At 43.3% G+C, this 27366-nt stretch overlaps 1 protein-coding gene across 6 annotated transcripts; it reads right to left on the bottom strand.

The window, feature by feature from the left end:
* Nucleotides 1–933: 933 nt before the first annotated feature.
* Nucleotides 934–27035, bottom strand: GLYR1 (glyoxylate reductase 1 homolog). 6 transcript variants are annotated; one of them, XM_065850346.2, is made up of 17 exons: nucleotides 26913–26993; nucleotides 25924–26016; nucleotides 24742–24778; nucleotides 23437–23516; nucleotides 16601–16739; nucleotides 15770–16012; nucleotides 12725–12811; nucleotides 11758–11814; nucleotides 10632–10682; nucleotides 10444–10517; nucleotides 8505–8604; nucleotides 7497–7607; nucleotides 7083–7184; nucleotides 5867–6029; nucleotides 5267–5446; nucleotides 4650–4774; nucleotides 934–4334 (listed from the first exon to the last, which is right to left on the bottom strand). In XM_065850346.2, the coding sequence occupies exons 5-17, from the start codon at nucleotides 16685–16687 to the stop codon at nucleotides 4260–4262; spliced, it is 1455 nt and encodes a 484-aa protein (XP_065706418.1). In that variant the 5' UTR covers nucleotides 16688–16739; nucleotides 23437–23516; nucleotides 24742–24778; nucleotides 25924–26016; nucleotides 26913–26993; the 3' UTR covers nucleotides 934–4259. The 6 variants fall into 6 exon arrangements, with proteins under 6 accessions (XP_065706418.1, XP_065706415.1, XP_065706417.1 ...); XM_065850343.2 differs by lacking the exon at nucleotides 25924–26016 and having other exon boundaries at nucleotides 26913–27035; XM_065850345.2 differs by lacking the exon at nucleotides 25924–26016 and having other exon boundaries at nucleotides 7083–7181; nucleotides 26913–27035.
* Nucleotides 27036–27366: the final 331 nt, after the last annotated feature.

Raw genomic sequence — 27366 nt, 5'->3', positions numbered from 1 at the left:
GTTCTATAGCCGCACTGCTCTCACCCAGAGCTGACCGCGAGCAGGTTCATGTAAAACTGAGCTACTCATAAGCGCTTAGGAGTCTCATCAGTTTCTTCTCAAAATTTTGAAATTGAAATGAATTTATATTGGGATTGAAGCCTCTGCATTGCAGTTGGTGCGTTCCACTTCACAGGAACGTGCTGCGGGTGAGAGGCAGCCAAGAGAACAGCATCCTCTTCACAACCACACCAGCAAGAGGGAAGACATTATTCACCCACAGAGCAGGGAAAGTTTCTGATAGAGACAGTTTCTGCTGCGAGCACAACTCCGACCCGCTGGCCTTGCTCCATCACTCTGCATTGCTCTTAATCACAGTGCTAAAACTGAGCTTTTCCTTACTTTAGCACCTGTACTTCATCTTAACTAAAGCACACCATTCATCACTACTAGCCCCTTACGCCCCAGTACATAAACACCTACTGCTATTTGACAGCAATCACCGCCTGGATGATGGAAAAGCAATGCTCTGGAGGTTGCAAACACTCCGGCTAAGCGATCTCGTCTTGGAAAATCCCACTTACTGCTTAGTGCTCAAAAAACCCCAAACACTAGAAGGAAGGAGACTCAGACAGAACAGTTGGGCCACCAGGCTCCAAACACTTTGGCAACACAAGAGGTCATTGACACCAGAAAGCTACTAGAGCTCCCTCGCAGCCTTCTTTGCTTTAGAACTGAGCCTTCATCTCCTCGCAGCCCAGATGCACAGAGCCCTCTGCATGCAGAGGCTGGAATTTATCCAAATTCCTCCTTTGTAGTGCCTCACAGACAAGATCAGGCTTCTGCACCAACAAAAATGCTCTCAGGCATACCGTTATCCTTCAGTGACTCGGATTTTTGAATGTTCTGAGGAATGCACGTACTACTTTCATGCCAGAAACTGCCACAAGAACATTATGTTACCATGAAAGATTTTATTCCTTTTGCCAGTAGCTTTGTTAATTGCACAAAAAAATTTTTGTTTTGCCATTTAAACATTTTCACACATCCTATTCTGAATGACAAACGTTAATTAAAAACAAGGCAAAAAATAAAAATTCACAACCTTAATTAACTATAGGATCTATCATTGAGGAAAAAAGAAATTGCTTTTCTTACAAGCTTTTCACAAGTGTCACATTTTCTCTTTAAAAAGGAGGGAGTCAAAAAAAGCAAATAGCTAAAACAGAAATCCTCATAAAAAGGAACTTTACAGAATTGTCAACAATATTAAGACAACATTGACTAGCCAGTTTTATTGGAGCATCTCTCAATCCACAGCTTCTGCCCCTTCCATCCCCCAAATCTCAGGCCTCGAACAGACTAAGATCCATGTTCAGAGGCAACAGACATAAATACAAGAATCCGAGTGAGACTGACACGAGTCAGTCTCAAGCGGCATCTGAAACAGTCCAGTTCCACCATTTCCACCCCTCCTCCTCACTTCACATCCACTTCAGAGCTCTCGGTCTCCTGGCACATCTGGGATGGCACAGCTGGCTGGGCAGCTCTGCGCCCTCCGGCCACTCCACATCCACTGACCTCGCCAGAAAGCTGCCGTCATGCTTTCCCAGGATAAATTACAGTGTTTAACTAGTCTGCACCTGCTACTCCCACATCAATAACCAGCTCCATTTTGAGAACTACAGTATTTCTGGAAAACAAAACCTGCAGCTGTAAATTGCCTAAGGAGTGGTTCTCTCATAAACAGGGTTGTTTGAATTCGCCATGAAATACACTTCACAGGACTTGAGAGCTCCTTTTGTGTTCTCACTCTAGCCAGAGGCACCACAATGTAAAAAGGAGGGAGATTCCCCCATTACCTTTGCTCAGATCCATTCACCTCCGCTCTGGCCCAAGAGACCTTCTCAGGACAGGAGGGGGATGCTGCTGCGTTGGCTCCGCACGGTTCCACCCTCAACTGGACCCCAGACAGCTCCCCTCTCTTCCTCTCAAAGTCTTACGCTATAAAACCTGTGGTCTTACCTCCTGCCCCCAAAACCACAATTTCCCCGCCGATGCCCTCAATGCACAATTCATGTAAGTGATTTCTTAACCGCGGCATGTTTAACCAAGGACTTCTGACGCTAATAGCTGAGTTCTTCAGGATGGGGGAAGCGCAGGTGTGTCAAAAGCAGGCTAATGGCTGGTTATCCTGAGTAGCTATATGTGCCTTTAATGTGAGTATCTACATGCAGGATGATAGCTGCACTGCCAAAGAAACATGTATGTATATCTAGTATTGTTCACAGATACCACTGACAAACGGGCAAAGTGATGTCTAACAGATCGATTACTTACTAGGAGGTGTTCACCACAGGACATAATGCGTAACACAATCTTAGCCCACAAATAATAGTGATCACAGGAGGTGAAATACTTAAAGTAACATTTACAGCATTAGATGTCATGATTTGTAATGAGTAACTGATACTTGCTCTGTTTCTTAATAAGGTGGCCCTGAACCATATGCACATGCTGCACAAAGCAGGATTGGTAAGAAATCCTAACCCACAAGAAAATTTCCCTACAAAGCCATTAACTTCCTAGGAATAGAAGATGGTGGGAGGGGCAGACCACACAGATTTAAAGGAACATGGTCTACTTTGAATTTGCTTTCTTTCCTTTCAGAATCCCAACACAAGGGAGGAGATTGTGCCACTGAGTAGTGATTTTAGCCAATAAAGTTTCCTACTGGCATTTCACTTGCTCTCAAATCTAAAATGCAAGAACCTTCCTAAAAGGCTAATACTGAGAACAATTTCTAAAAAACCAAAACATGCTCTGTGTATTTTTAGAGAGACAGGAATCCTTTGGGCTCTGTGTTGCTCTGCTATTAACACTAAAAGCATCTCTGCTCTCTGGCCTTGGCATCTGCAGTTCAAGCCCCACGTTTCTAGATAAAAGCTCAGCAGTGGTCTTAGCCTTCCACTTTCCTTACTACTCCTTCTAGAAGTTGGTGTCTGGCCACAAGCAGAGTCACAGGTACACGGAAAAGTCTCATGCTATGCTACTGTTGTACCCAGAGTAGTAACATCAAGAACACATATGGGAAATCTGACGTGTACAAAGATCACTAATCAGTACACAAAATATCCCAGTGAGGTAGGTAACCATCCCCCACCTTTAAAGATGGGCAAACAGGCTAAGAGATGTAATGACCACGCAAAGGCCAGAGAGTGAATGTGGAAAGGAGCTCAGGGTCCTCAGACTCTTGGCTCTACGATTACTCCTCTTGCACCTTTCAGACTCACTCTGCTTGTGACACTGCTACAATCCGATACACCTTTGTAATTATTGACTACAAGGGAAATTTAAAAAAAAAAAGAATGCAAGCAGTGAAGCAACATCAGCTAAGGTCACGAGTAACCCTAAGCTTTGCTCCTTCCCCAGATAAAATACCTCTGGCACAGTTTTAGGCAATGTTTCTCTTGCAATTTTCCATGCAAATGTTCTCTCCAATGCTGTCTGTGGGATGGGCAGCCGTGATTAGCCTTTTAGGAGACTCATTTACAACGGCTTTCTCTTATCTTCAGTAAAGTTTGTGTTCTCTAAGCAATAGTTGTCCGTACAGGGGAAGACATCAATGCAATCTGTTTTTCTTACCAGTACAAGGAATTCCTTCATCAAGGTGCTTGGGAGGTGGAAGTTTAAAAAGAAATAGAATCCAGACAGTGTTGCATGCAACCCCATTACCTTCTAGAACTGCCATTCTCCTCCACGGGAGGTGCTTTGTTCTCTAACAGTGGCCGATTAACAGGAATGCTCCTCACCTTACTTGGGACCAAGGACTTTAGTGATATTCACAGGTAGATGGGATGTATGTCACCTGTCCCCTTGATGCAGAGAGTCCAACACGCGCATTATTTCACAGCAAAGGAGAAAAGGGATCATTAGAAACAGCATCTTGGACAAGCGTACAAAGAAGAAAATAAAAGCAGCCAAGCAGCAGATTTCTGGCAGAGTTGCCTCAGAGCTTCTGAACAAGCCGCCGCTGTTCTGTTCCATGACTGTCAGTGCATGGCATGGAGTTTTCTAATTAGACTGCAACAATCCGAGCCCCCTCCTCCCCCCCTTCTGCCACCAGGGGAAGGCTCACCGCAGCAGCTGCCTCCGTGGCAGATCTCAAAGTCTGTATAAAAGGAAATGGAGAGACAGAGATGGACTGGTCCAGAGTTAAAACCCAGTATCATAATAATATTAATCAATAATCATAGTATTAACAGTAAGAACGGTGCAGCCTAATGGATGTAGGCCCGATACACTGCAGACATGTCGTTGTCTGATTGGTCCAATGCTTTTGCTCGTTTATAGACCTAGAGAAGAAAAAATAGAAAAGGATCAGTGTCTGCTCTTGTATAAAGCCTTTCCCTAGTAGAAAAATTACTTTGCTGACCACTGCAAACCACAGAACTGCATAGTATGTCAAGTAATTAGAGCAGCGCAGATCAGAACACACCAGGTCTTGAGGCCATCTGTGTTTACTGATGTGACACTCTAAGGGTTTCTACAATCAAAACAAATCCAATTCCATCCTAGACAAAATATATTTCAATCGCTGTTCCCTTGCCTTAAGAGATGGCAAGGGAAGAAATGCTGAGTAACGTATCTGAACGCTGAACAGTTCTTACCTCATTGGCAGCAGCTGCCATGGGAGTTGGGTGGTTGACAGAATCGCCCAGTGCAATAGCTAATCTAAGATCCTTCTGTATGTATTTCAGGTAGAAATCAGGTTTAAAGTTTCCTTGCAAGATATCTGTTGAGAGGAACGTGTACGAAAAATGAGTATGACAAAAGTAAATCAAGCCCACACTGCAAGGGCATGCAATTCAACACCAAACTTCCCTTTCCCATGCTGATAATCAGGAATACTGCTTTTAGCTCTTCTGTTTCTCTGCTCTGTATCTTCATCTGGCCACAGCTGATACCTTCACTATTGCCCACTGACAAAGTGAACTCAGATTTCTAAGCAACTTGCCCTCCATGTCAGCTAATACCCTGCCCCAATGAAACCCTCACTGTGAATTCAAGTAGGCTGTAGACAATGCAGAGCTTGGGTGTATTCTCAGAAGCCACGGCTATGAAGGGGAAGGAAAGGAACTCAGCTCTTCATTTCCAGAATGGTTAAAATACCCCAAATCCCAGGCTGATGAAGATGGGACAAGTATTTTCTCCCTCCTGCCATCATCTGAAATGCTGCTACCTTGCGGCAAATGTCCTGTAATTGAACAATGTAAGAGAACTTTACTTTGGCACTTCTGGTCCAGGAAGATGCTGGCAAGTTGTCCCTGATTGAGGATATCCAGAAGGGTCTGTTGGGACTGGCCAGTCACTTGAGCCAAAGTCAGTCCTTCTGCTATCGTTGCCATGAAGCTGCCTTGGACCATGTTCACGATCAGCATCATCTTGGCAGCATTACCTACTTCACCTGAGAGCGAGACACATCATTGGGCATCCCTCCAGAAGAGAAACAGCAGCCTTGCTCCCCCACCCCACACAGTATTAACACTACCAGACTCTTCATATCAAGCACTTGGCAGCTCTCCCTCCCCCCAAAAGACTGCAGAAAACTTACCCATTTTTCAGGCACTCAAAGGAAGGGAGATATCATAACAAAGTATGACTTTAAATAAAAAGCATCATGGATCCTCCAAAATGAGCCAGTATTCAAAAAGAAAACTCAGGCTGGAGGGCTCTGAAATTGGACAAGTTCCAGAAGAGCAGGCCAGTTTCCCATACTGCCCAAGGAGACCAGGAACAGATGACACACACACCTCTCAGACTCCTTGCTGAAATTCCCCGTCCTTGCACTAAGAAACTACTATCAGGTCCTTTGTGTTTCAATTACCTAGAAAAAAAGAGGTCTTCCCCATTGCTTGGAAACAGCTACTGCAGTCCTCGTATAAACCCCTGTCGCCAGCAGCCAGGATCACGAGCATCCCATCATTAGATAGCTGCTGATTTCCTGAGACTGGTGCTTCCAAAAAGCGACCGCCCCGGGACACTATCACCTGGAAAAAGAGCATTGCTGGTGAGCCGTGCACAAACAGCACGCACTGATGCTGAGCAGGCAGCACAGCAAGAACATTGTTCAGAGCATTCTTGTTCCTGAGGACAGAATCTTAAAGCCAAACACACAGCTCAGACATACAAACAGGAGAGGAAAGCACTAATATGTCATGCACTGCATCCTGAAAAGGGTACTAGAGAACAAAACTTGACCTCACATTCCAGCAATACTTTCCTTCACCCATCATTACTGTTTCTGTTTTAAGCAGCTGAACTTATGTGCTTTTGCCATGGCACCCCATAACCGCCAACAAACCAGTGCTGAAGTTGTACATGTGGTGTAGGAATCTCAGAAGATTGACCGTTACAATATTTTTCCCTTTCTGCCCAAAGAGGAAAGGCCTGTGACAGATTTCTTCAACCAGAGGTTTGCTAATATGTATGACTCTTCATTCTCCAAATTCATGTTACACACTACTGCATCACCAATATATGTCTGCTTAAAACATCACCAAAACTTGTGCAACAACACATAATGCTGTCAGGGCAGAGGATAACAATCAAGAACACTGAAGAGGAAATCAGAGATACCACATCAGAAATAATCAGAACACTTTCACAGAAATCCTCTCTATAATAATATTTCTACAGAATGAAACATGAAAGCATTCTTTTTCACCAACCCGAACACTTAAAATAAGCAGATTAGGCATTTTCTCAATTTAAGGACAGCTATTAAACCAGACAGCGCTTTCTCCTCCAGTTTGCTAAAGTATACCAATCTGGCTCTAAATACTACTTAAAATATCAAAATTTGGCTGGTTGCTTGCACTGCTGCCAGCTAACAGCCCTGCCAAACCTATAGGCTTTGCTGTTAACACCAAAACTGGTCAAGATTTGACAGCTTATTTTGTCTTATTTTCCTGGGACTTGACTGTCTCCTAAAAGAAGCCCCAAAATCTTCAGGAACATCTCCAGCTTACCACCTGAAGCAACAAGAACTGCAGTGCTGCTGCTGAATCACAGATGCTACAAGTTCAGTTCAACGTGATTACCTGGGCCAACTCCGTGACTGTATCTGCATCCACAGTGGACATGTCCACGTAACACTTCCCTGGGCGAATCCCCTGCAACACTCCACTCGGACCAAGTACCAGCTGTGGGGAACAGAAGAGCGGTAAAGCAATAGGGTGTCTGCAAGGAAACCTCAATCCTCCAATCCTGCAAGACAGCAGTTCAAGTGAACCTGGCACTGCAGCGGTAGATTCCTAGAGCCATATCAAAACCTGTCCCCAGGGATTATTTTTTAAAAAGCGTGATTTTTGTCAGGACATTTACTTTTACATAGCTGCACCGCCCTGCATCTACAACAACCCAGGCTACCATGGTTAGTAGGAATCAGAACTGGCACTCAGTGACTGTATCTTGTAGTCTAGCTGGTGGAGGAAAAATAAAGAGTTAATCCTTACATCCTTTGCTGCTTTTGGATCTGATACACAGGCAAAGGTGATATCACAGGTGGAGACAACTTCAGCGGGGGTTCTTCCCAGCCGTGCCCCCTCCTGGATGAACAAATCACACTGCAAAAGTCACAAATTCAAATGTGAGAAAAATTAAGTACAGAGCAAATGGGTTCTTCTCTAGCATTTTGCTGAAACAAACCCTGCTGTTGGACCTAACTCAAAAGGAACCAGGCATATTAATTACATAGCAACTGTGTTGCCTTCTGTTGGTTTGTCCCCACATACACAAGGGGCTCTTTTGCAGCTTTTCTGAAACCCCAAGTGAACCATCCATGTTTTGCAGTTAAAAAAATATATTTTAATTCCTTTTAACAAAGTAACCACAGTGCTCTTCTTGCCTTTGATATTCCATAATATCATCTGAGTACCACATCTCCCCTAGTTACCTACTTTCCCTCCTCCACTACAAAGAATAATGCCAGCTAGATGTAATACAAGCTCCATTTCCATTTTGAACATACTTATAAAACCCTTCTCATCCTGGCCTTACAACACAGCAGGTTTCCAACAAAACTTTTGTTATTACAACATGAACTGCACAATGGATGTGAAGACGAAGCTGTGATCAAGCAGTGCATCTTACCACATTGCTCCTAGGACCAACTGCCTTCTATCAGCAGTATTTCCAGAAGCACTTGATACTGCATTCCACAACAAACAGACAAGGTTGTAATTTTTCTGGCAACTCTCTCATTTCATACAAACTGGCAATGGGGTGGGGACTGGTCACATAAGAACATAATAGGACAGACCACAGCTTCATTTAGCCTAAAGTGGCCACCAACAAACACCTAGGAAATAATAATGGAACAAGGTGGCAAGCAAATACTTCTGTTTCTTTGGCATACTCTCCTAGGCAGCACCAACTGGTGACTCCAGGCCTCCCTGAGCTAAAGGTGTAACTACATGTTTAGAAAAGGTAAAGTATCACCTGTACCTTAAACACGTGCCTACCTTCTCAGCAGTTCGGTTCCAGACAGTGACAGTGTGACCCATCTTCAGCAAGTTGGAGACAATGCCACTCCCCATCAGGCCAAGTCCCAGAAATCCTATCCTGAGGGGAAAAGACAAACATTAACGCAACAGAAAGCAACTGGTGTCAGCTGCTCACCGTCTTAGGGATGATGAAGAGCAAACCCTGGAGCGTCACCAGCAAAATAAAAAAAATCCCCAAACATATTCCACTGCAGCCACAGCTAGAGTGAGAGGATTTTTAAGCCACCCATTCCGAATTGGCAGATACTGGTATTTATTTTGCTTACTAAGCATTCCTAACAATTTCCTGAAGAAAGTCTTTAGTCTGCTTCAGAAGACTATTGAAGTATTAAAGGTTTGGGTGGTCTGATTTTGTTTGTTGGGGGGGGGGGGGTATGCTTTGTTTGTTTATATTTTTTTCTGTTGTTTGTTTTTATTAAATCGCTGCTCTTGTGCCTTCTATTGCCAGCCACTGACTTACTGAAAATAAAAGGAACATTTAGAACATCAGATACTTCTCTAATTAATCTTCTGATTTTTAAACAAAATCACAAGTACAACGACTTGCTTATACTATTGAATGATACACTACAATGTAGTTCCAGCAAGGACTGCTGGGCTAAGCATCATGCACAGACCAAAGACCTAGTTCCTGCTCTACAGCTGCAATTTTGGACAGACACACAAAGGAAGGAATAGGCCAGTACTGATCACCAAGAGCGACAATAAAACAGCCCCAGACACCAGCTGCCTTCCCCGAGCCTCCCCACCCCCACCGCAAAGCTGGCAAGAGTTTTGTTCTCCCTCTTCAAAAAACAACACACTAACAAGTTCCATCCCTAGTTACCTGCAACAGGAATTCCTTTGCAGCCATTTCTGCAAGGATCCTTTTCCACATCACGCAGCTAGCTGCATACCAAACCCACAACGCTAGCAGGAGATTCTGAAGTTTCACTTACACGTCTGATGTAACTTCACGACGAAATTTGCCTGGCAATTCCCCAGCTGATTCTTCAGAATCAGTCACACTACAGATGTGCTGTGGATTTCACAAGCCACCTGCACTCTCCCACCAAGCCATGCTGCCTTTAGCTAGAGCAAACTAATTTAGACAGGTCAGAACAAGTCACTATAGGCTCCTTAAACAGCCCAAATAAGGTCCACCTAATTTCAAGTCTCTAAAACAGAGGAGATATTCCTTCTCTCCCAACCCACCTCTGAGCCATGCTTTCCTGAGAGACTGTTTTACCTGAACAGCTTCATTGTTATTTTGGTTCCCCTGGAGTACAGTCGAGAACTGACATCCCATGAGAATGACCCCAACGGCAAACAGCAAGTTGTGGCCTGAACTCAATTTGAACAGAGCGGAAGTTACAGAGTGAAACAGGAAGCTCAAGTTAAGCTTCTCTCACTCTAGAAAGGAGAAGGGGGACGTTAGAAGAAACCAGAAAGCTCACGTGCTAAACAGCAAAGCTCTTGTGCTGGGAGAACACACCTCCCTCTTCCTCTTGACTTCTACACACTCAGAAGAGCGATTAAACAGCCCCAGTCAACTGCCAGGCACTACTGGAGAAAGATACCCTTTTATCTTTCAGCCTCATACAGCACTCACACTGCCCGACACGCTGCAGTCTGCCCTACAGGAACAAAGCAACTGCAGACAAGCCCTGAAATGCAAATGTATCCAGGCCAGACCTTATTCTGAATTTTTCTGCTGTATAGCCCCTGTTCCTTTTTAGCTGCCTCCCTTCCCCCCTGCCCCCCAAATGAGAGTTTGACACAAGGACAGAGGAGATCTGTAGTTAGAGGGAAACGTTAGATTTATTTATTCTCAGTGACAAGCTGGATAATGGCTGGATGTATGAGCTGGGAAGGAGAAAAAGGAAGGGAAATGGCTGAAGTGCGTTGGAGATCTTACTTTTTGTCTGTAGGTGTGATACTGCCATTGACTGCTGTGCTGTCTGCTGCCTGGATGGAGGTGGATCCTGTTTCCTGGGGGGTCGGGGGAGGGAAGAGGAAAAAAAAAATATAGAGTGCACAGCTCTGGAGGAACTGCAAGTCCTCATGACAATTAGGAAAATCCATCAAAACCAAGATTTGCCTTACCTCTTCACAAACCTTCAGCTTCTTTGTGATGGCTTGATAGCAGACAGCTGGCTGTACGGAGAAGACAAAGCATTCAGGGGAAGGGCAGTGCTGATTTGCTCTGCTGAGCAAGCAGACTGTCTATCCCCATTACAAAGAAACAGGCAGCTCACCCACCCATCACCATCTGCAAAGCAGGAAAACTCTCAGGCTTTCCTCAATGGGAGAAAAACAAAACCAAAACCTGTTGCAACATACTGAGCTCTTCTTTTCCTACCCTGTCCCAGCAATTCCACCCATCTCCTGACACAGGTGCTGCAAACTCCCTTTGACAGGATCCTCCAGAGCCACGGATCCAGCGCACCCCTATTCTCACATTTGGCCCAAAGAAAACAGAGCCCTCCCAAGCCTGCCACAACCTCGCTCGTACCTACGCTCAGTGTGTCAATGCAACTGTGGAAGAAAACAACTTTCTTGTTATGATGAGAAGGCACGTGGCTTTCACCAAACATGAAGGTGAAGGCTGCCCCTTCCCATGCTGCTTCTTGTGAGCTTGTCTAGATTAGAACTGCTAGCTGCTCTTAATCCTTCTGGCTCTGCTCAGATCCTCAGCTACATACAAATCCTTTTTCATTTAATTTGATCTTTCCTTTTCCTCCTGATGTTCAACTGCTGAAGATAAAATCCCACAAGGCTTCTGAGTTTCAGGAGATAAATTGGCTATATTTTACATTAGTTTTTCTGGTCTTGGAAATTCTCCTGCCATATTCAGTTAATCGACAGCTTCATTCAGATGAAGGAACTGGTAGGACAACCAAAGAATCAAACGACAGAGTTTTAAACAGAAAAACAGCTTTTCCTTCCCCTCAGTGTTCAAGCTACAGAATTTACTGTAACAGATCTGTCAAATCCTAGATTATCTTTAATTACTTAAATGACTCGCTGTACTCAATGCTAAACCATTCTAGACCTTAAGGTTAGGAAGTAATTGAACTACAAGATTACACATGAGAATCTAATTGCTGCTAGTCCCGAAAGAACACAATTTCAGAGCTCTTTCCGTGTACTCCTTGTACTGAGCTCCAGCAAAGGGCAGGATGCCAAGCTAGACAGACCAGCAGAACGATCCTGTCTGCCAAATCCTCACCTTCTCTGTCTGGCTCAGTAGGAAGTGATGAAAATGGGGGTCACTGTCCTTCACAGGCTACAAAGAGAGAAAGTACAGGCTCAGAAACATTCCCAGAGAGTCACTGAACAACAGCACAATTCCCTTGTTCTCCCAAGCAGCATGAGAACAATAGCTTAAGGTGGAAAATATACAATATATCAGCAGTATCAAGCAGCCTGTTTCAATTAAGCAGTTTACGTTGTGTTTCATTCCCAAAGCAATTCATATCAAATTCCCCAGTTTTTGACATCTGCCAGAAAACTGAAGATTATGAGCAAGATTTACATGGCGGGAAGAGATCTCATATCCCGCTTCTTCCTCTTCCCAAGGAAAGAAAAACATTTAATTTCCAGCTACCAAGGAACTTCTTAAAACCACATTCTGGAAACTGACTGGAGATGACACCTAGCACTGTCACATGCCTGGGAAACCAATATTAACAGCAACAAGGACTGGTAGCCCAGGTATCTCACCTCCCCAGTGAGCATCATATGCATTAACCTAGAGTCACATTGCTCTTATTCTGCTTTACAGATCACTTCTTTATTTATTGACAAAAACGAAAAGTTTCCAGAAGCTGCTTATGAGGGCAATCAAGTGAAACCACCCCATACAATAGTATCTAGACAGGGAGAGACTATCCACATCATGTCTTCCCGTTTTGGAAAGCTAGCCCCAGAAATACTTTTGAAACAAGAAGTGCAAAAATTAGTGCAGCAAGTCAAGTGTGAATCTGCAAATGGTTCCACAAAGACTGAAATCTCACTTCCCAGCATACTTCTTAATTGACCAGAATTTTGTCTAGCTTTGTTACACTACGGAATGAGAGTGTCTTACTTGTTCCTACAGGCAGAGGGATCTCACTGTTTGACAGCCCAGACAAAAAGTTCTAGTTTTGCCTCCACAAACTCCGTTCCCGGATCGCATATGTTGTGAAGTTTCTCACCTCACTGACGCTTGGCGGCCATTTAAATCCAGCCACTGTTCCAGTCATCACTCTCTTCACTGTACTTGACTCTGGAATTGTGAGGTCCTGAGGAGACAGAAGGATGGTCAGAAAGAGCTCAGAAGCTGGCTCAGTGGCTGGTCACAGCACGTTGATCATATGAGCAGACAGAGTTTTGAAAAGCATTACAAACGCCTTCCATTTCACATGCATTTCCATGAGGAGTTGATATTTAAACAGACAGTGTCCTATCAGCACAGGTGAGGTGAAAAAAACATGAACTGCCAGTGGAGGAATTCAACCATGGTTACGGCTTCTAGAGAATCCATTCTTCAGATGCAAGAGCAATCACTGTACTTGTGTAATCATGAAATGAACAGAGAAGCAAACACACACATTTGATCCAACATTTTCCTCTGGTGGATGCAAAAAGTTACACAAATGGGTAAAGAACATCACCATAGTCAGAGGTCTGAACACTTCTAATCCTCCGCTGCCATAAAAAGTAGCCTGTTAACAGAACCTTCAAAGCATGAGGGTGACAGCCACATCTGCTCAAGTTTGCAAAATCCATGGGACAAACTCTACATGGACTGCCCCATTCACTCAACAGGCCCCAATTTGTAATGTCATGATAATGCTTAATACATCAGGTATTTCACTGTTGAGCAGATTAAAATTTATCTGTCTTATTTCCCCAGGATATATAGGTTAAAATAGGTCTTTATGCTACAGGTCATAGATGTATGGTATAGACATATAGGTCTTTACGCTATATGAGGAGAATGCGCAGGACTTCATCATATTATGTGTTGTCTTCCTAAAACGAGGGTTCTAAAGTGGATTCACATTATCTCCCCTCCAAAACAACTTCCTGACAATGCACAATATACCTCGGTGATCACGCAGAACCACAAGAGAAGAGCACTGTGAGAGCAAGATCCCTGGATGTAACCCAGATTGACGTGACCATTTCATCTGTCAGCAGGGACAATTTAGGCATCAGTCTCCTGCCTTAAAGAGTCATTTCAGTCTAGGGAGAGCCTTGCACACTAAAATCCTCCATACTGCTGTTTCAACGGATAAAGTGTGGACATACCCTGCCCTGATACCTATGAAGCCATGTTGGTTCCTTGAAAATACTAATTTAAACTTAAACATGAGAGTATCTGCATGATTTGATCATGTACACCTACAGAGCATTTCTAGATAGAGCACACCTCAGCATCAACGGGATCCTTGAATTTTGTGCATCCTTATTACTTGGCAAACCAGAATTTGGACTGTGACAGGGCAAAACCCCCCAAATCCCCACACTGCAGTAATTCAGAACAGTGACATGTTTTCTACTCTAGGACTAAGAATTTTGGGAAAGTATGAGAACCAAGCAAGAAGATGACAAGATTTTAAAATTATTTCACAGGCTTAAAAACCAGTATTAAGGCAGTACTGTTCTATTTTCATGGCAATTCCTTTGTCGGTACATCACTTTCCAGAAGCTAAAAGGCTGCTTTCCTACATTTATCACATAGCTGGCCACCTCTTTGTGATGATCTGTTCACAACCATTCTGCTTGCAACTTGCCAGTAAAATATTTTCTACTACCACAATTAACTCAAAGTGCTCCGATGCTCTGAAGTAGCTAATACAGTAAAACCTAAGCATGGAAGGTGTCAGCATGATCAGAATTCTCCCAGCCATTAGTTTTGATTGATTTTGGAATGAATCTAGCTCAAAGACACAGAAGCATTTTGCAAGCAGGCAAAAAACGTCCTGTGGCTTATTTTAACAGAAATATGCAAAGATACAATATGCTCAGAGCAAGACACTGTGAAAGGATGTTGCCAGTAAAGTGTTTTCCTCTATAGTTCAGGCCACAAGTTCTGTAATTATTAGTAAGAATTAACAAATAAGCATCCATTCCTCCCCTTCTCAAATTCCCCCCAAAAAAGAGAAACTGATGGGCTATTGTACAGCCTGATTGAACAGAAGCTGGCTCTGAAAAACAAAAAAAAAAAGCCAGTATTTCTTTCATCGCTCATATCTGACATGATGGGCTTCATTTTACTACATCAAGAAAGAGTTTGCTCTTCAACCAGTGAAGGCCAATCCATTCCTAGTTTTGGAGATCAAAGATTACCATCTTGACTTGCATCCTGAAGTGCACTGAAAGCAAAGATTGTGAAGCACAGCGTAACATGATCCCTTTGGAGCACAGGTGAGCAAGCAGGCTGCCACAAGGTGTATCAGCTGAAGTCTCCCAATGGTCTTCAGGTGTGGTGTCCGATGGAGCACATGCATTGAAATAATCCACTGAAATAATTATCCACTTGGAAAAGAAAGATCTGGACCACAACAGTGAGTTCCACAATAAATAAAAAGGCTGGAACTCGAGATGAGGGTAGACAAAGTATCGGTGGCTATTGTTGCTGCCACAACATCCAGAAATAACAGTGAAGTAATGGGGATAAACCAATAATGCTCAAAGGTTGGATCTTTATAAGGGATGATGGAAATATATCCTATAGCATAGAAGCTGAAATGAATACAATTCATTCTTCTGGCGGATTCCCCATGCTACAAGGGTTTCTTCTTTAAGCCCTAGCCCTTAAGAATACCCCACTCTCTGTAAGTACTGAGGGTTAAGTTGACTAATAATCACTTAATCCTACAAAGGAGATGAGATGGCAGAGGTCAGGAATCAGATGAAGATCCACATCTCTTCACTAATCCTTCCCACACAAACTGAACTTGAGGGATGGCAAGATGAAAGGTGGAGTCTCATGATACAGCTCTCCAAGTCCTCTCAAAGATACAAATAGAGCCACTCAAAATAGCTAACTGGTGAAAATCACAGGAAGAATCAACAACATGCTTGCCAAAGCTATCAGGCAGGCAAACAGTCTAGAAGTAGTAACACGGAACAGCTTAAAAAAACCTGATACTGAACTGACTCTTCCTGCTGGCCTTTTAGTCAAGGTGCCAGTCAACCCTAGAGTCCATCTGCAAAGTCCACAGGTACTGGCGGACATGCACAACACAAACCTTCTCATCCTTGGGTGGACGCCCCCGCTTTCGGGGGCTCTGATCCTGGGCTCTTTTCAAAGGTGATTTTGATCCTCTCTCTGACGATACAGAAGAGACCCTCTTTTTTCCTTCCCCTGTGCCCTTCTTCAACTTCCCTTCAGACAAACTGGCTTTGCGTTTCTCTTCAGCAGCGGATTGCTTGCCTCTTTCTTCACTGGAATTACGCCGATTCTTCTCTTCATTGGAGTTATGGGAAGACGCCTGAGAGATTACAGAATAGAAGATGGTAAGGAAAGAAGAGAAGAGCTGGAAGGATTTTCATGCAAAACCAAGGATGCGAAGGACCCTGTGGTGATAACTACCAAGAAAAACAACAGCATGGTAACTTGAAAACTAAGTATTTGTTAGCCCTTAGAAGTTGGTGAGTGAAGTTCCTTGTTAGTTCTCCTGCAAAAATGCATCAGTTTAAGTAAGCGAGTAACAGAACAGGCCACTTGAAGACTTGCTGCGAGTGCGTGCACATATCTGCACTTCCAACACACTAAAGACAAGATTAGTAGATATCAAATTCTAGCCCAAAACTTACGACTGATTTACCACATCATCATAAGATCAATTATCCTCTTCAGTTTCTTCATCAGTTTAATACTACCTTTTACCCCCACAAAACAAGATTAAATGGGGATGAAGAGAAGATAGGAATAACAAACAAACAAAAAACCCATAAAGGAATGAAAACGACCTCCCCCCTGGCAAGAGGCGTCAAACTTCTTTCACATAAAAATGCATCTGACCATCACTCATGACGAGATTTGTTTTGATGCACACAGTAAAAAGGAAACCACTCACCTGGTCCTTGCCTTTGGTTTTCCTCAGAAACTCCTCTACAGCATCCACGGCTTGCTGGAAGCGCTTACCCTTGTTAATCTTTATCATTTCCTCCTTGTGAGCGTGATAAGGCTTCAGCTGCTCCACTTTGATCCAAGCACTAGAAACAAACAAACAAAAAGTTATATTCTCCAAACAGCAACTTTCTCAACCATCACACTTTTAGCAACGGGTATATTTTTTGTCTCCAGAGCAACTGATGATGGCAGTCCAAAGTCACTTGCTTTCTACAACCTGAAGGGCTGCAATTTCTGCATTCACTGAAAACTTTCTTCTGGTACTTTTACTTGGTTTCTCTTTCAAGTGTTATAATCTCTCATGCCAGCAGTGCTCCGCTCTGAGCACCATACATATTCTCTATCACCAACACAGTTTTTAGATGTGATCACAGGTATTTGTTTAGAACAAAGGCGGTCTAGAGACTGCTCTAGCATCACCAGGAGGAACATCCACAGTCACATGCCTCCACCTAAGGGAGCCAGCAATATGAATCTGCTCAAGAGGCTGACATTGGAGGCCACGTAACAATTTCAAGTCATCAATCCTTTGTTCAAACATATTGTGCACACACAAGTGTCTGCAAAAATTGGAGAAAAAACCTCACAAAATTACATCTCTCACAATAGAGCTGACCACAAATAAAGTGAGCACACACAGCTCATTGCTGAACATACTTCTGATGTACCCTGATATTCTACATGAAAACATTTTGACTTTTGAGGAAAAAGAACTGTTTTCTTTGCTGTTGATATTTTAAGATAAACTGGTCCAATAGCCGAGTATTAACCTGGCTGCAGTCCTATGAGGAAACTCAAATGACTTTCCTGTTTCCACAGCTGCATTTACACATGGTTAAGTGGTCAAGTACAGGGTGACAACTCCACTTTCCTTCAGGCTGACCCGCTCTTCCACCCCTCCTTCACTGCAGGAATGCCTTTGCTTTTACCATTCCTTGTGGCTGTTGCAGAGATAACACTACCCTCTTCTTGCCCCAGATTCAAGCCCGGGCTTATCAGCCACACTATTAGAAAGCTGTTTCCACCCTACTGAAAACAGACCTGTATATGAGTTAGAAAAGCTTTTCCTGAGCTAGGACAGCCAACAGTACTCCTTAGCATACCGAAGACCAACACAGAGCAAAACCAAGTCAAAATTATTTTTCTGGTCTCAAAACACCTGTGTTACAAACATTGAATAGCCACGATTACAGGTTTTAAATATTCTCCAGTGCAGTCAAGCTCCTACAAGCAGCTTTTTCAGACACTGAGCATCATGTCATACAGTCACACTGAAAATAAAGGTGAAAATAATAACAACAATGCTGCTTTGCCGGATCTTGCTTGTACTCTCTTCATGGAGCAGTAAAGCCCAGTAAACTCTTTAAAACTTCATAGAGATCTTTCTCTTCACTGGCATTAGCCATTGTCTCTAGTCAGGAATCAACTTGCTCAAGGTAAACTGAAACTTCTTGGGTAATATTTGGAGAGCTGAGGTCTCCTGCTAGAAGTGACTACAAAACCTGCTGGCCATCTGTCCACGCTGCCGAAACCAAGATTCCACCGCAGCTCAGAGGCAGAACCCCGTAAGCTTTTGCAGGCAAAGCTGAATCCTTGTGCTTAGTTTACACCTTCCTCAGAGTAACTGACTTCATGCAACATAATGAATGAAATCGTCACTTTCAGACTAGAGCCCATAATTCAGCAGCCATCAGAGAATCCCTCCTAGCTGCCCAGACAATATAATGAAGCATATTGTAAAATTCTCTTACACTGTAAAGCTCTTCTGTGTGGTACCTGGTGACAAAGCAACCCTAGGTACTGAAAAACATCAGCTCATCAGAAACCTTTCCATTATATATATACAAAGGAAACAAAATTCTGGACTGCATTATAATAAAGCATTTTAAAAGTTGTTGCCAGATTTGAATTTCTAAATAAAGATAACTTTTTTCTATCAAGGCATTATCTTTGGTTTCCGTACATCCTATCCCTCCTCTCTGCACAATGTTCATTAGCTTCCTTTCTCATTAATCTTCCTTTGCTACAGAGAAACTCTGAAGCATAAAACCTTCTGGCTCCTGGTTTCAAAGGTACATCTTGGCACTTGTGATCGCCCAAGACAAAGAGCTTGAGATCTCAGAAACAAACAAATAAGCTTAGCACAGGCAAGGAGACCTTAAACTTCCCAACTTCCTAGCCACTCTCTTCTAGTCAAAAGATACCAATTCCTAATGATAAATTGGAGACATGAAAGTGGCGGAATATCCACACTCACTTTTTCAAGTCTTACAGTTACGGATAGAAAACAGTAGCACTGCATCTCCAAACTTCTATTACTTACTACAGTCTTGGAAAAAAACAAAGTTTTACACTCTAGCAGTTTAGATACCCACACAAAATGCTAACACAACCAATGGTCAAAAGAAAACTACTTAGTTATTTACAAGCCCAGTGTGCATGAGCACACAACAGAGAAATCAAGATAGGTTTCCTGCTGTTGAAAAGGAATGTCCCAATATTCATCAGTAAAACAACTCAAATGGCTGAACTCTGAAATTTGATATGTAAACTTCTTAATGGATAAAAGATACAAAAATGACCACACTAAATTAGAACAGATGTCCGTGCAGGGGATACTTAGCAAAAGATAAGTAGCAGGGCAATTCTGAAAGAAATGCTAAGTATTAGGTTTTTTAAATTTGTGCAATAAAAATTTTCAGAATGCTTACACATCCAAAGATACCTTTAAGAGGTAGAAAAGTTTTGACAATCGTCATTTTCGGCTATGGCGCTCTGCACGCAGAGATACCCAACAACACCCCAGCTGGCTCAGCGGCCCAGCAGTCTGGCCCCAGCCACAGAGAGCTGTGTGGGGGACAATGCGCACGACTGAGAAACACCAGCAAGGTCAGGGAGCCCCCCGCTCCTCAGACTGCCAACGAGCACCACGTCCAACACCTGCAAACTTTAAGCAAATGTCTTCTGATGTCAGGACCTGAAAGAATATTTTAGAAAGCCTACATCCCCAAATTTCTCTCTCCTTGAAAACCAGGAAGAACGGGGGCAGAAGAAGAGGGTGGGTGTTTGCATCCCAAAGGGATACAGAGGATGGGAAGGCAATAAGTGCTGTGCTAAAATCACTGTGCCTGATGGAAATAGCCTGCAGATTATTATACTTATCTTGGATTGCAAGCTTCCTCCAATTTTTCCATAACATTTCAAGTCAGGAAGTGCCCCTTGACCCCACCACATTTAGTGAGACTATTTAGTTTTGTACTGGGGCTTCAAAAAGGTGCTATGAGTAAGAATGGACTGCTCCAGCTTCCTATTAAGACTTTGATATCTATGACTTGCAAGACCATTTGGATATTAAAGAATATCTAAGGGGGAAAGAGGGTGGCATGGTAGGTGAATGTGCGTGTTTGTGCACACATCTCTGATGACTGCAGGACTCTCCCTAGTACTTCCATGAAACAGAAAGATAACTTCAAAGCAATTACTTTTTTTAGTTTTACAACGTCATAATGAATTCCCTAGCAGGCCATGAAATATAAGAACATTTTGAACTGGATGAAGCACACCAAGAAAGATTTGTAGGCTATGAGCCTGCCAGTCTATTAGTTCTAGCTACTAAAAGCAACTAATGCACATATATAGCAATGTATAGGTTCTTACACTGCAGTACTTGACTACTGGAATGATCTATAAAGATTTCCTACGAGAAGACTGTAGCTTGGAAAATAAAAATGGATCTAAAAACTAGTTGAAAAGGATGGTTAGAAACACAGATAACAGGTCAAAGTTCCACTTCTATTCAGAAAGGTTAAATTAAAATTGTTTATACTCCCCTAACTGGATGTTGTTACATGCCTGCTGAGTCTATGGGCAGGAAACATCAACTCTTCTCGATTTCAGATGACGAATCCTTTAAAAGTGACTTACTTTGGGAAGAGGCACTCTAGAAAAATAACTTCTAGGCAGACTAGAAAAATCTTCTCATCAATTTGGAGAACAAGTTAATACGAGACATTACATGAGTATGTGCATTGCAGTTCAGGCAATCACAACAGGACATGGATACTGTATTACTACTATGAACATCAAGGTGGCTTTCATGGGTAAAGCACAGATGTACTTCACAGTTTGAACAACTAAGCAATTTTTTTATCCATGGGTAGAGAATCCCTATCTTCCAGAAAACCTACTACTTTGAAAATGACAGAAGCAACTGACTCCACCAACACAATAAACATAAGGATCATAGAACTCAGTAGAAACTTTATCAAAAGCCAGGCCTGAGAGCACAGCATGAACACATTCATGCTCTCACTTTTATGTCTTCGGCCAAAACTACCTCCAGCCTTCCAGTTCACGTGTTTCCTTAGTCACTGCAGCATCTCACTGGGCCAGTAAGTATCGATATTCAATTCACAAGAAAAAACCATTTTCTTCTGGACTGTATCCTGAAGCATTTAGGATTTCACAAATAACCAAAACCTATCTATACACTACACCAAAACCACTTCCAAACTCATCACTATGTTTTAATTGACCTGTCCACTCCGCTCAGATGCGTGTACTCCAGTTCTGATTTCTAAGGCGCTTTCTCCTCAATCTTTGGTATGGCAACCTGGAGCCACAGAAGTCAGGAGGAAACAATTTTCACCTAACCTGAAACAGCGGCATTTCTGGCCACAGTCACCTGGGAATCCTCAGAAGAATATACAACTATGAGTTCTGAGACTGCCTACCCATCTACAGACTGACCAGCAAGCACCCTCACAAGTTTGAGAGAGGGATTCTAACCAGTAACTGGTATCACCTTCACCTCACACACACTGGACAACAGGCCAATAGCTCATATCCACATCCTCACCTGTTAAAACTTGACAGGGTAAGGCAATAATAAGAGAGGTGTAAAAATGGATCCATGGTATAGTAATGTATAGCTTGAAAGTGGCAGAAAGTGAAGCACCAGAAGACAAGTAATGTGCACTAGAATATCGGCATGAGTACTGATGAGTACTCATCACACCACGGACTCCAGCCAGGGATGGAGCTCTGCATCCTCCTCCTGCTCCTTGTGCTGTTCACTATGCAGAGTAGTGACATTTTGTCAGCTACACTTTTCTACCTACTGTTTATACACACTGAGGAAAAAGTATTTGCAAAACACATTAGTTTACTTGCACAAAATAAGTGATTTTTCCCTTCACGCTCACTTTTTAAGTGAAAATGTTCACGTTTTCCCTCATCTGGTTCTTTGATTATGCTCAAAGATAAGGATTTTCTCAAGCAGCGCACTGGTTAGACCAGCACATTTCTAACCAGCACACTCTTTTAAAATTCCAGGACAGAACAGGCACACAAGCTTCTCTTTCTTCTATCAATATTATTTTAAAAGAAGAACAAAGGGGTCAGTATTTATGTCCATTTAATTTCCAGGTAGGGTATGCCAGTTGAAGCAAGTACATTTCTAAATGATGACTATCTAGCAGGAAATGATTAAATTGCGCAAGCTGGAGGCAGCAGAAGACACCACCTTACTGTGCCAGACGACTGGATTTTCCCTAGCCAGAGCTCTAGAATCATGTAATTAATCCTGACTATTTTGCAGCTCTGAACTCTTCATTCGCAATCATGCTGCTAATCTCAGCTACAGTACCCCAGATATATGACCACTTTTTCCAAACTTGTCTTACAATAAAACATCTCTATTTTTGATCCAATAATGTGAAATACAAGAATCAAGAACTAACAACTGGGACAGAAACAGGCAATCTCCAAAACTTTTAGAACTTTATTAGCTCAAATAACCACATTTAACAACAACGCCACCACTGAAAACCACTCTCTGCCCTCAAATCAGCTTTCACCTGCCTTTCGTTACTACAGATCTAACAAATGTTCCTATTAGTATGTAGCATTCATTTCTACTCCATCAAGTTCAGATCTCAGTTTTTAATGGAAAACTATTTTAAATATTGAGTAAAAATAATTTAGAAGTCAAAAAACATTTCCCTGAAGAAATATCCATTAAATGGTCTCAGTTAATTACCTTTCTTCCAAAAATGCCTTTGTAGTCTTCCACAGATATTTGTAATTTTTTCCCTTATCGTATGACTTAATGCAAAACAGCAGAAAATATAGGGAAAAACTGGAAAATTAACAAAATAATTTCCAGTTTCATGAAATACTGAAGTTCTCAGTGGTGTGGGTTTTTTTTTTTCTTTTTTTTTTTCTCTCCAGTTTGTAAGTATCTAAGTCTAAGACAATTATGATTTTGTGCATGTGTTTGGAATCAATAAATTCTGCCTTGTAGCCTATAACAGTTTTGGCATTCCTATAGTGTAAAGTCTTCCCAAAGCACAGCCAGAATGTTTTCAGTCAGCAGGTATGAATGTATATTCTTTAACAAGTGGCACGCATATAGCTGTTTCATTCTTCTGGCAGAAAAACACATGAATACTCCTAATTGTACCCCTGTCATACATGGTTACATGCTAAAATCTAAGTCAGTCATGTCACACCTACTCTCCTAAAAATGGCAAACTCCCAAGAACTTTCCTTCACAGCAGCAACTTAAATCCTAACATGATTGAGTACTTAAGTCTTTACAGTCTTCATACACCCACATGAGCAGCTATAACATGCAATAATAGTTTAATTTTTTTTGTGTGTAGATCAAAGACAATCCCCTACAAAGCTACACTGCACTGTTAGTAAGTATTTCTTCCACAAAAGATCCATATTATAAGGCACAGTATTTTCATCAGATCAAAACAAGCAGGTACATACTGATCTTCTGTTCCAAAAAACTTCACAAAGAAGCACTTTTTTCCACGAGGTTTCTTCAGATCTTTAGGTGGATTAACAATCTAAAGGTGATTTGAAATGAAAGTTAAAAAGCACATAATGAAAATTTATGCTCTATGATTCTACTGTCATGTGTTACAGCTATTACAGGGTTTAAATCTGACTAGTAAGAGAACTTGAATCTGTTGTATTATGTTTTTCAACTAAATATGCAACCATGCACTTCCTGAGATATGGGTATGCTGCAGCAGAGCGAAAAGTACCCAAACTTCACTGATACATCCCTATATTCTTAGGTTTCTTCTCCCTATCCCTGATAGATAAACCAGCAATCTTTTTTAAAAATTAGAAAGCCAAATGGCATTAATAAAGGTTTGTTCCACCCAAGCAACTTTTAAAATATACATTTAAAGTTTTGTCTTTACTCCCAGAACAGATTGTTTTAAAAGTTTAAAATATTAGTAAAGGTAAAAGCTGCCATTCAGTTACAGAGGTGACACCTGAAAGACTGCAGTGGAGCCAGGACTTGATCCAATAACCAAACATTTGCAATTGTCAGCCACAGTGACAACACCTTTCCCTGCTGGTTACCTCAGCATGCTTAGTCCTCATACTTACACCAAAAGTAAAAACAAAGTTCTGTCACAGAAGTTGAAATAATAAAAATTACATATATAATCTATTTTTTAAAAAAAATATTTTTAGTCTCTAATCAGAAAGAAAACAACCAGACCAGAAGAGAAAGTTTAACTACTGCCTATCTCCCAAATTATTACTCAAAAACCACAGTTCTAAACCAGTATCCTGAGAAGCCAGGCTCTTTATTTCTATTATTTAACACAGTGCATTTAACCAGTTTACTATGGGAGGAAAGAAATCTGCCTTGCAGAAAGTGATAGGGATTAAATAACTAAATCTGGGAAACACCATCAGTTCCAGAGTTGGACGAACAGCTCTCTGTTGCTTTTCATTCCATCTGAACTAACAGCTATTAGTGAGAGGTTGAACTTCTAGATCAAACAAACCCCTAAACTGGTTCATAGTTTAGATTTGTGGGGTATGTATTTAACCAAAAAAAGAGAAGAAAAAAAAAAAAAAAACAACCACAAAACCAACAACAAATGAAAAAACCACCACACAAAGAAAATAAACCAAACAAACAAAAACACAAACCAAACCCAATATCAATCTCTAACTAAAATGCTTTCAGGCAAAGCTTTCTCTGTGCAGATGGAAAAAGCAAAACCAAACAAATGCAAAGAAAGCAACAATAAAACTAAACCTCACCTTTCCTGGCCATGGAGGATACCGGCCCAGTTTCCCCCTAGAGAAAAAAAAAAGTATTAGGCACTAGAATCAGAGAAAAAACAAGTATCGTGGGTCTACCTTTTTCTATTACATCAGATTTTTCATATTTATAGAGTTACAAGTCACAGTAACCTACCGTGAAAGGCAAGACACGCAGCTGACATACAGGCACCGGACTGTTAGATACCTACACCTAAACTAAGCCTCCAAACAGTCTGCATGAACTCACCGGACTATCAGAATTTAAGTGAACAGAGCAGCAGCAGCACAGCTGCTGCCTGGAAGACACAGTGCTACAGGGCTTACTGCTCTTGTAAGACTGGATATTCCCTCACAAGGAGCTGAGAAAGGCATAGATGCAGGGAATCAAACCACAGTTCAGTTGGTAACTTATATCCATCAGGACAGAACAGTCTGGTGAGCAGAGCAGCCACTGACCGCAAGCTCACAGAGCTGAGATTCTTACAGGTTCTCACAGAAAAGCATTAATGGCAGGATCCCCTGAACAGATGTTCCATTACCACTTTCTTCAGGTGCTCAACAGCACAGTAAGACATGCTAAAGGTATAAAAGAGCTATAAAAAAAGGAAGAAAAGTTTACTTCCTACACTTCCAAATGTTTCCATTATGAAAGCTACACAAAAAATATTTCTTCACAGAGGAGGAAGAGACAGCAGTCTTAGACCTCAACATGGTGGCTTTATGTGTGTTTTACCCTTGTCGCTTCCTCGGGCTGCAGTTCTCTCACTAAATCTTACCAGTCATCACCTTGCAAGAGATTGGCAAAGGACCTGTGGAACCTGCAGCTCCTGAACCAAAAATTCTCAGCAAGCGGCTCTGCAGCCCCTCCTGAGGTGGCAAAGCTACGCAGATGATTCGGTAGCGATGGTCAGGCAGGAACACTGCCAAGAGCTGCAATCATGTTTCATATTCGATGTTTTCATTCATGTACTGAACAAGACATTCATCAATGCCTTTCATATGTTACTGTCTTATTGTTACAGTTCTTCTGTAATGGCTCTAGGGTTAGTACCTGTCTAGGTTGACACGTACAGAATGAAAGCAAGATAATCTGCATTCCAAGACTGAAAGCAGTGTACTCCCCAAATCCTTGCTGGAACAAAAAAACAAGTTTGCTAAAAGGAACCAATCTTTACTTACTTTGCTATATAAATTAGACAACTTCACAGCACTGTCAATTTTTCGGATGAGAAACTGCAGTTGCCACAGCCTGGAGCACGCGCTTCTTTTTATCTGGGATATAAATATAAATGCATGCACTTGCGTGTTGGGGATTAGCTATTTCTTGCAAGCCCTAGCAAGATGCCCTAGCTTATCGAGTACAGTAGAGCCTTTGCACTTAAAATTCAGCACTTGAAGGGCTCGATGGAATCTCCTTGGTTCTCCTGATCAGGAAGTACGAAATCACAGCTCCCTGGACTATCTGAGGGTAAAACTGGAGTGACAAGGGGAAACGGCTTCTGTTAGCTTCAGCAGGGACATTCTAACCTGGAATAAACCCTTTGTTTTCCCAGACTGCTGTGTTGGTTCATTAAAGCACTGCCAAGAAATTGTATCGTTGCTCTCCCTACATACGTACTAACTTATCTATGTTCTTTTTCAGCTCCCTTGGCAGGAGACCGTACTTCCAACCGAGCCCCCAACGATCGCCCCTCCACCCCACTCCTCTCACCCGGCTCCGTCTCACACAGGCTCTTTTATGTGCCACCTCCCGCCGGTCCCCGGTGCTGGCCGAGAGCCGAGCCGCGCTCCCCTAGGCCGCTCCAGCCCCATCCCGCGGCCCCACAGCGGCCCCCGCCCCTCACACTGCCCCAACGGACGGCGGCAGCGAGACCCGGCCGCCCGGGCCGCGGACCCACCGCTGCCAACCCTACCGAGTCTCTCCTTCCCCACAACCGCCCCTCAGAGCAGCCGCGGCTGTGGGCTGACAGCGCTGGGCCCGGCCCCTCTCGGCTCCCGCTGCGCCGCGCTCCGCCGGGCCGGACACAGCCCCGCCGCCACCCCGCCCGCGCTTCCGCTGCCACAGGCGGAGCCTCGGCCTCGTTGCGCAAGAGGCGCCTCCCCCGCTGCCCGGCGGCTGCTGCCCCACGCTGCCCCGCCGCCGCCGCCCGGCCTGCGCCGCCACTCACCACACCAGGTCTCCGAGCCTCAGACTCACGGCCGCCATCTTACCGACAGAGCCACAGCCGCCCCGCGCAAGGGCTGCCGGGACAGGACGGCACCCGCCGCGGGGGAGGGGACGGGCAACGGCAGCGGGGATTGGGCAGCCTTCGTCACGTGGGCGGGTGGACTGTCACCGGCCGAGGCGTGACTGCGGCGGCGGCGCCGATTGGACGCGCGGTGTCGTGATGACGTCGGGCTCGCGCGGGGCGGTGGCCGGTCCGGGGCAACGGAGCGGGGAGCGGCGGGGGCAGCTGCAGGGTCCTCCCGCCCGCCGGTCCGCCCTGCCCGCCCGCGGCTCGGGAGGGGCCGGCAGGCGGAGAACGTCGTGTTGAGCAGGTCAGTGGCGGTCAGTGGGTCGCTGCTGCCGTGCCCGGCCGCTCTCCCCGCTCCTGTGTCTGTGCCGGGGGCGGCAGCGAGGCG

Source organism: Patagioenas fasciata, chromosome 15 (assembly GCF_037038585.1).
Source record: "Patagioenas fasciata isolate bPatFas1 chromosome 15, bPatFas1.hap1, whole genome shotgun sequence".
Taxonomy (NCBI): Eukaryota; Metazoa; Chordata; class Aves; order Columbiformes; family Columbidae; genus Patagioenas; species Patagioenas fasciata.
Note: the sequence above shows the minus strand (reverse complement) of the source record. Positions and strands in the feature narration are given on the sequence as shown.

Excerpts from the sequence above, each read along its gene's own strand:
- GLYR1 (XM_065850343.2), bottom strand. The coding sequence starts at position 26,950 with ATGGCGGCCGTGAGTCTGAGGCTCGGAGACCTGGTGTG. Across the intron at positions 16,013-16,600 it reads AAACCAAAGGCAAGGACCAG|GCGTCTTCCCATAACTCCAA; the intron begins GTGAGTGGTTTC and ends GTAATCTCTCAG. Across the intron at positions 7,185-7,496 it reads ATCCAAAAGCAGCAAAGGAT|CTGGTACTTGGTCCGAGTGG; the intron begins GTAAGGATTAAC and ends TGTTCCCCACAG.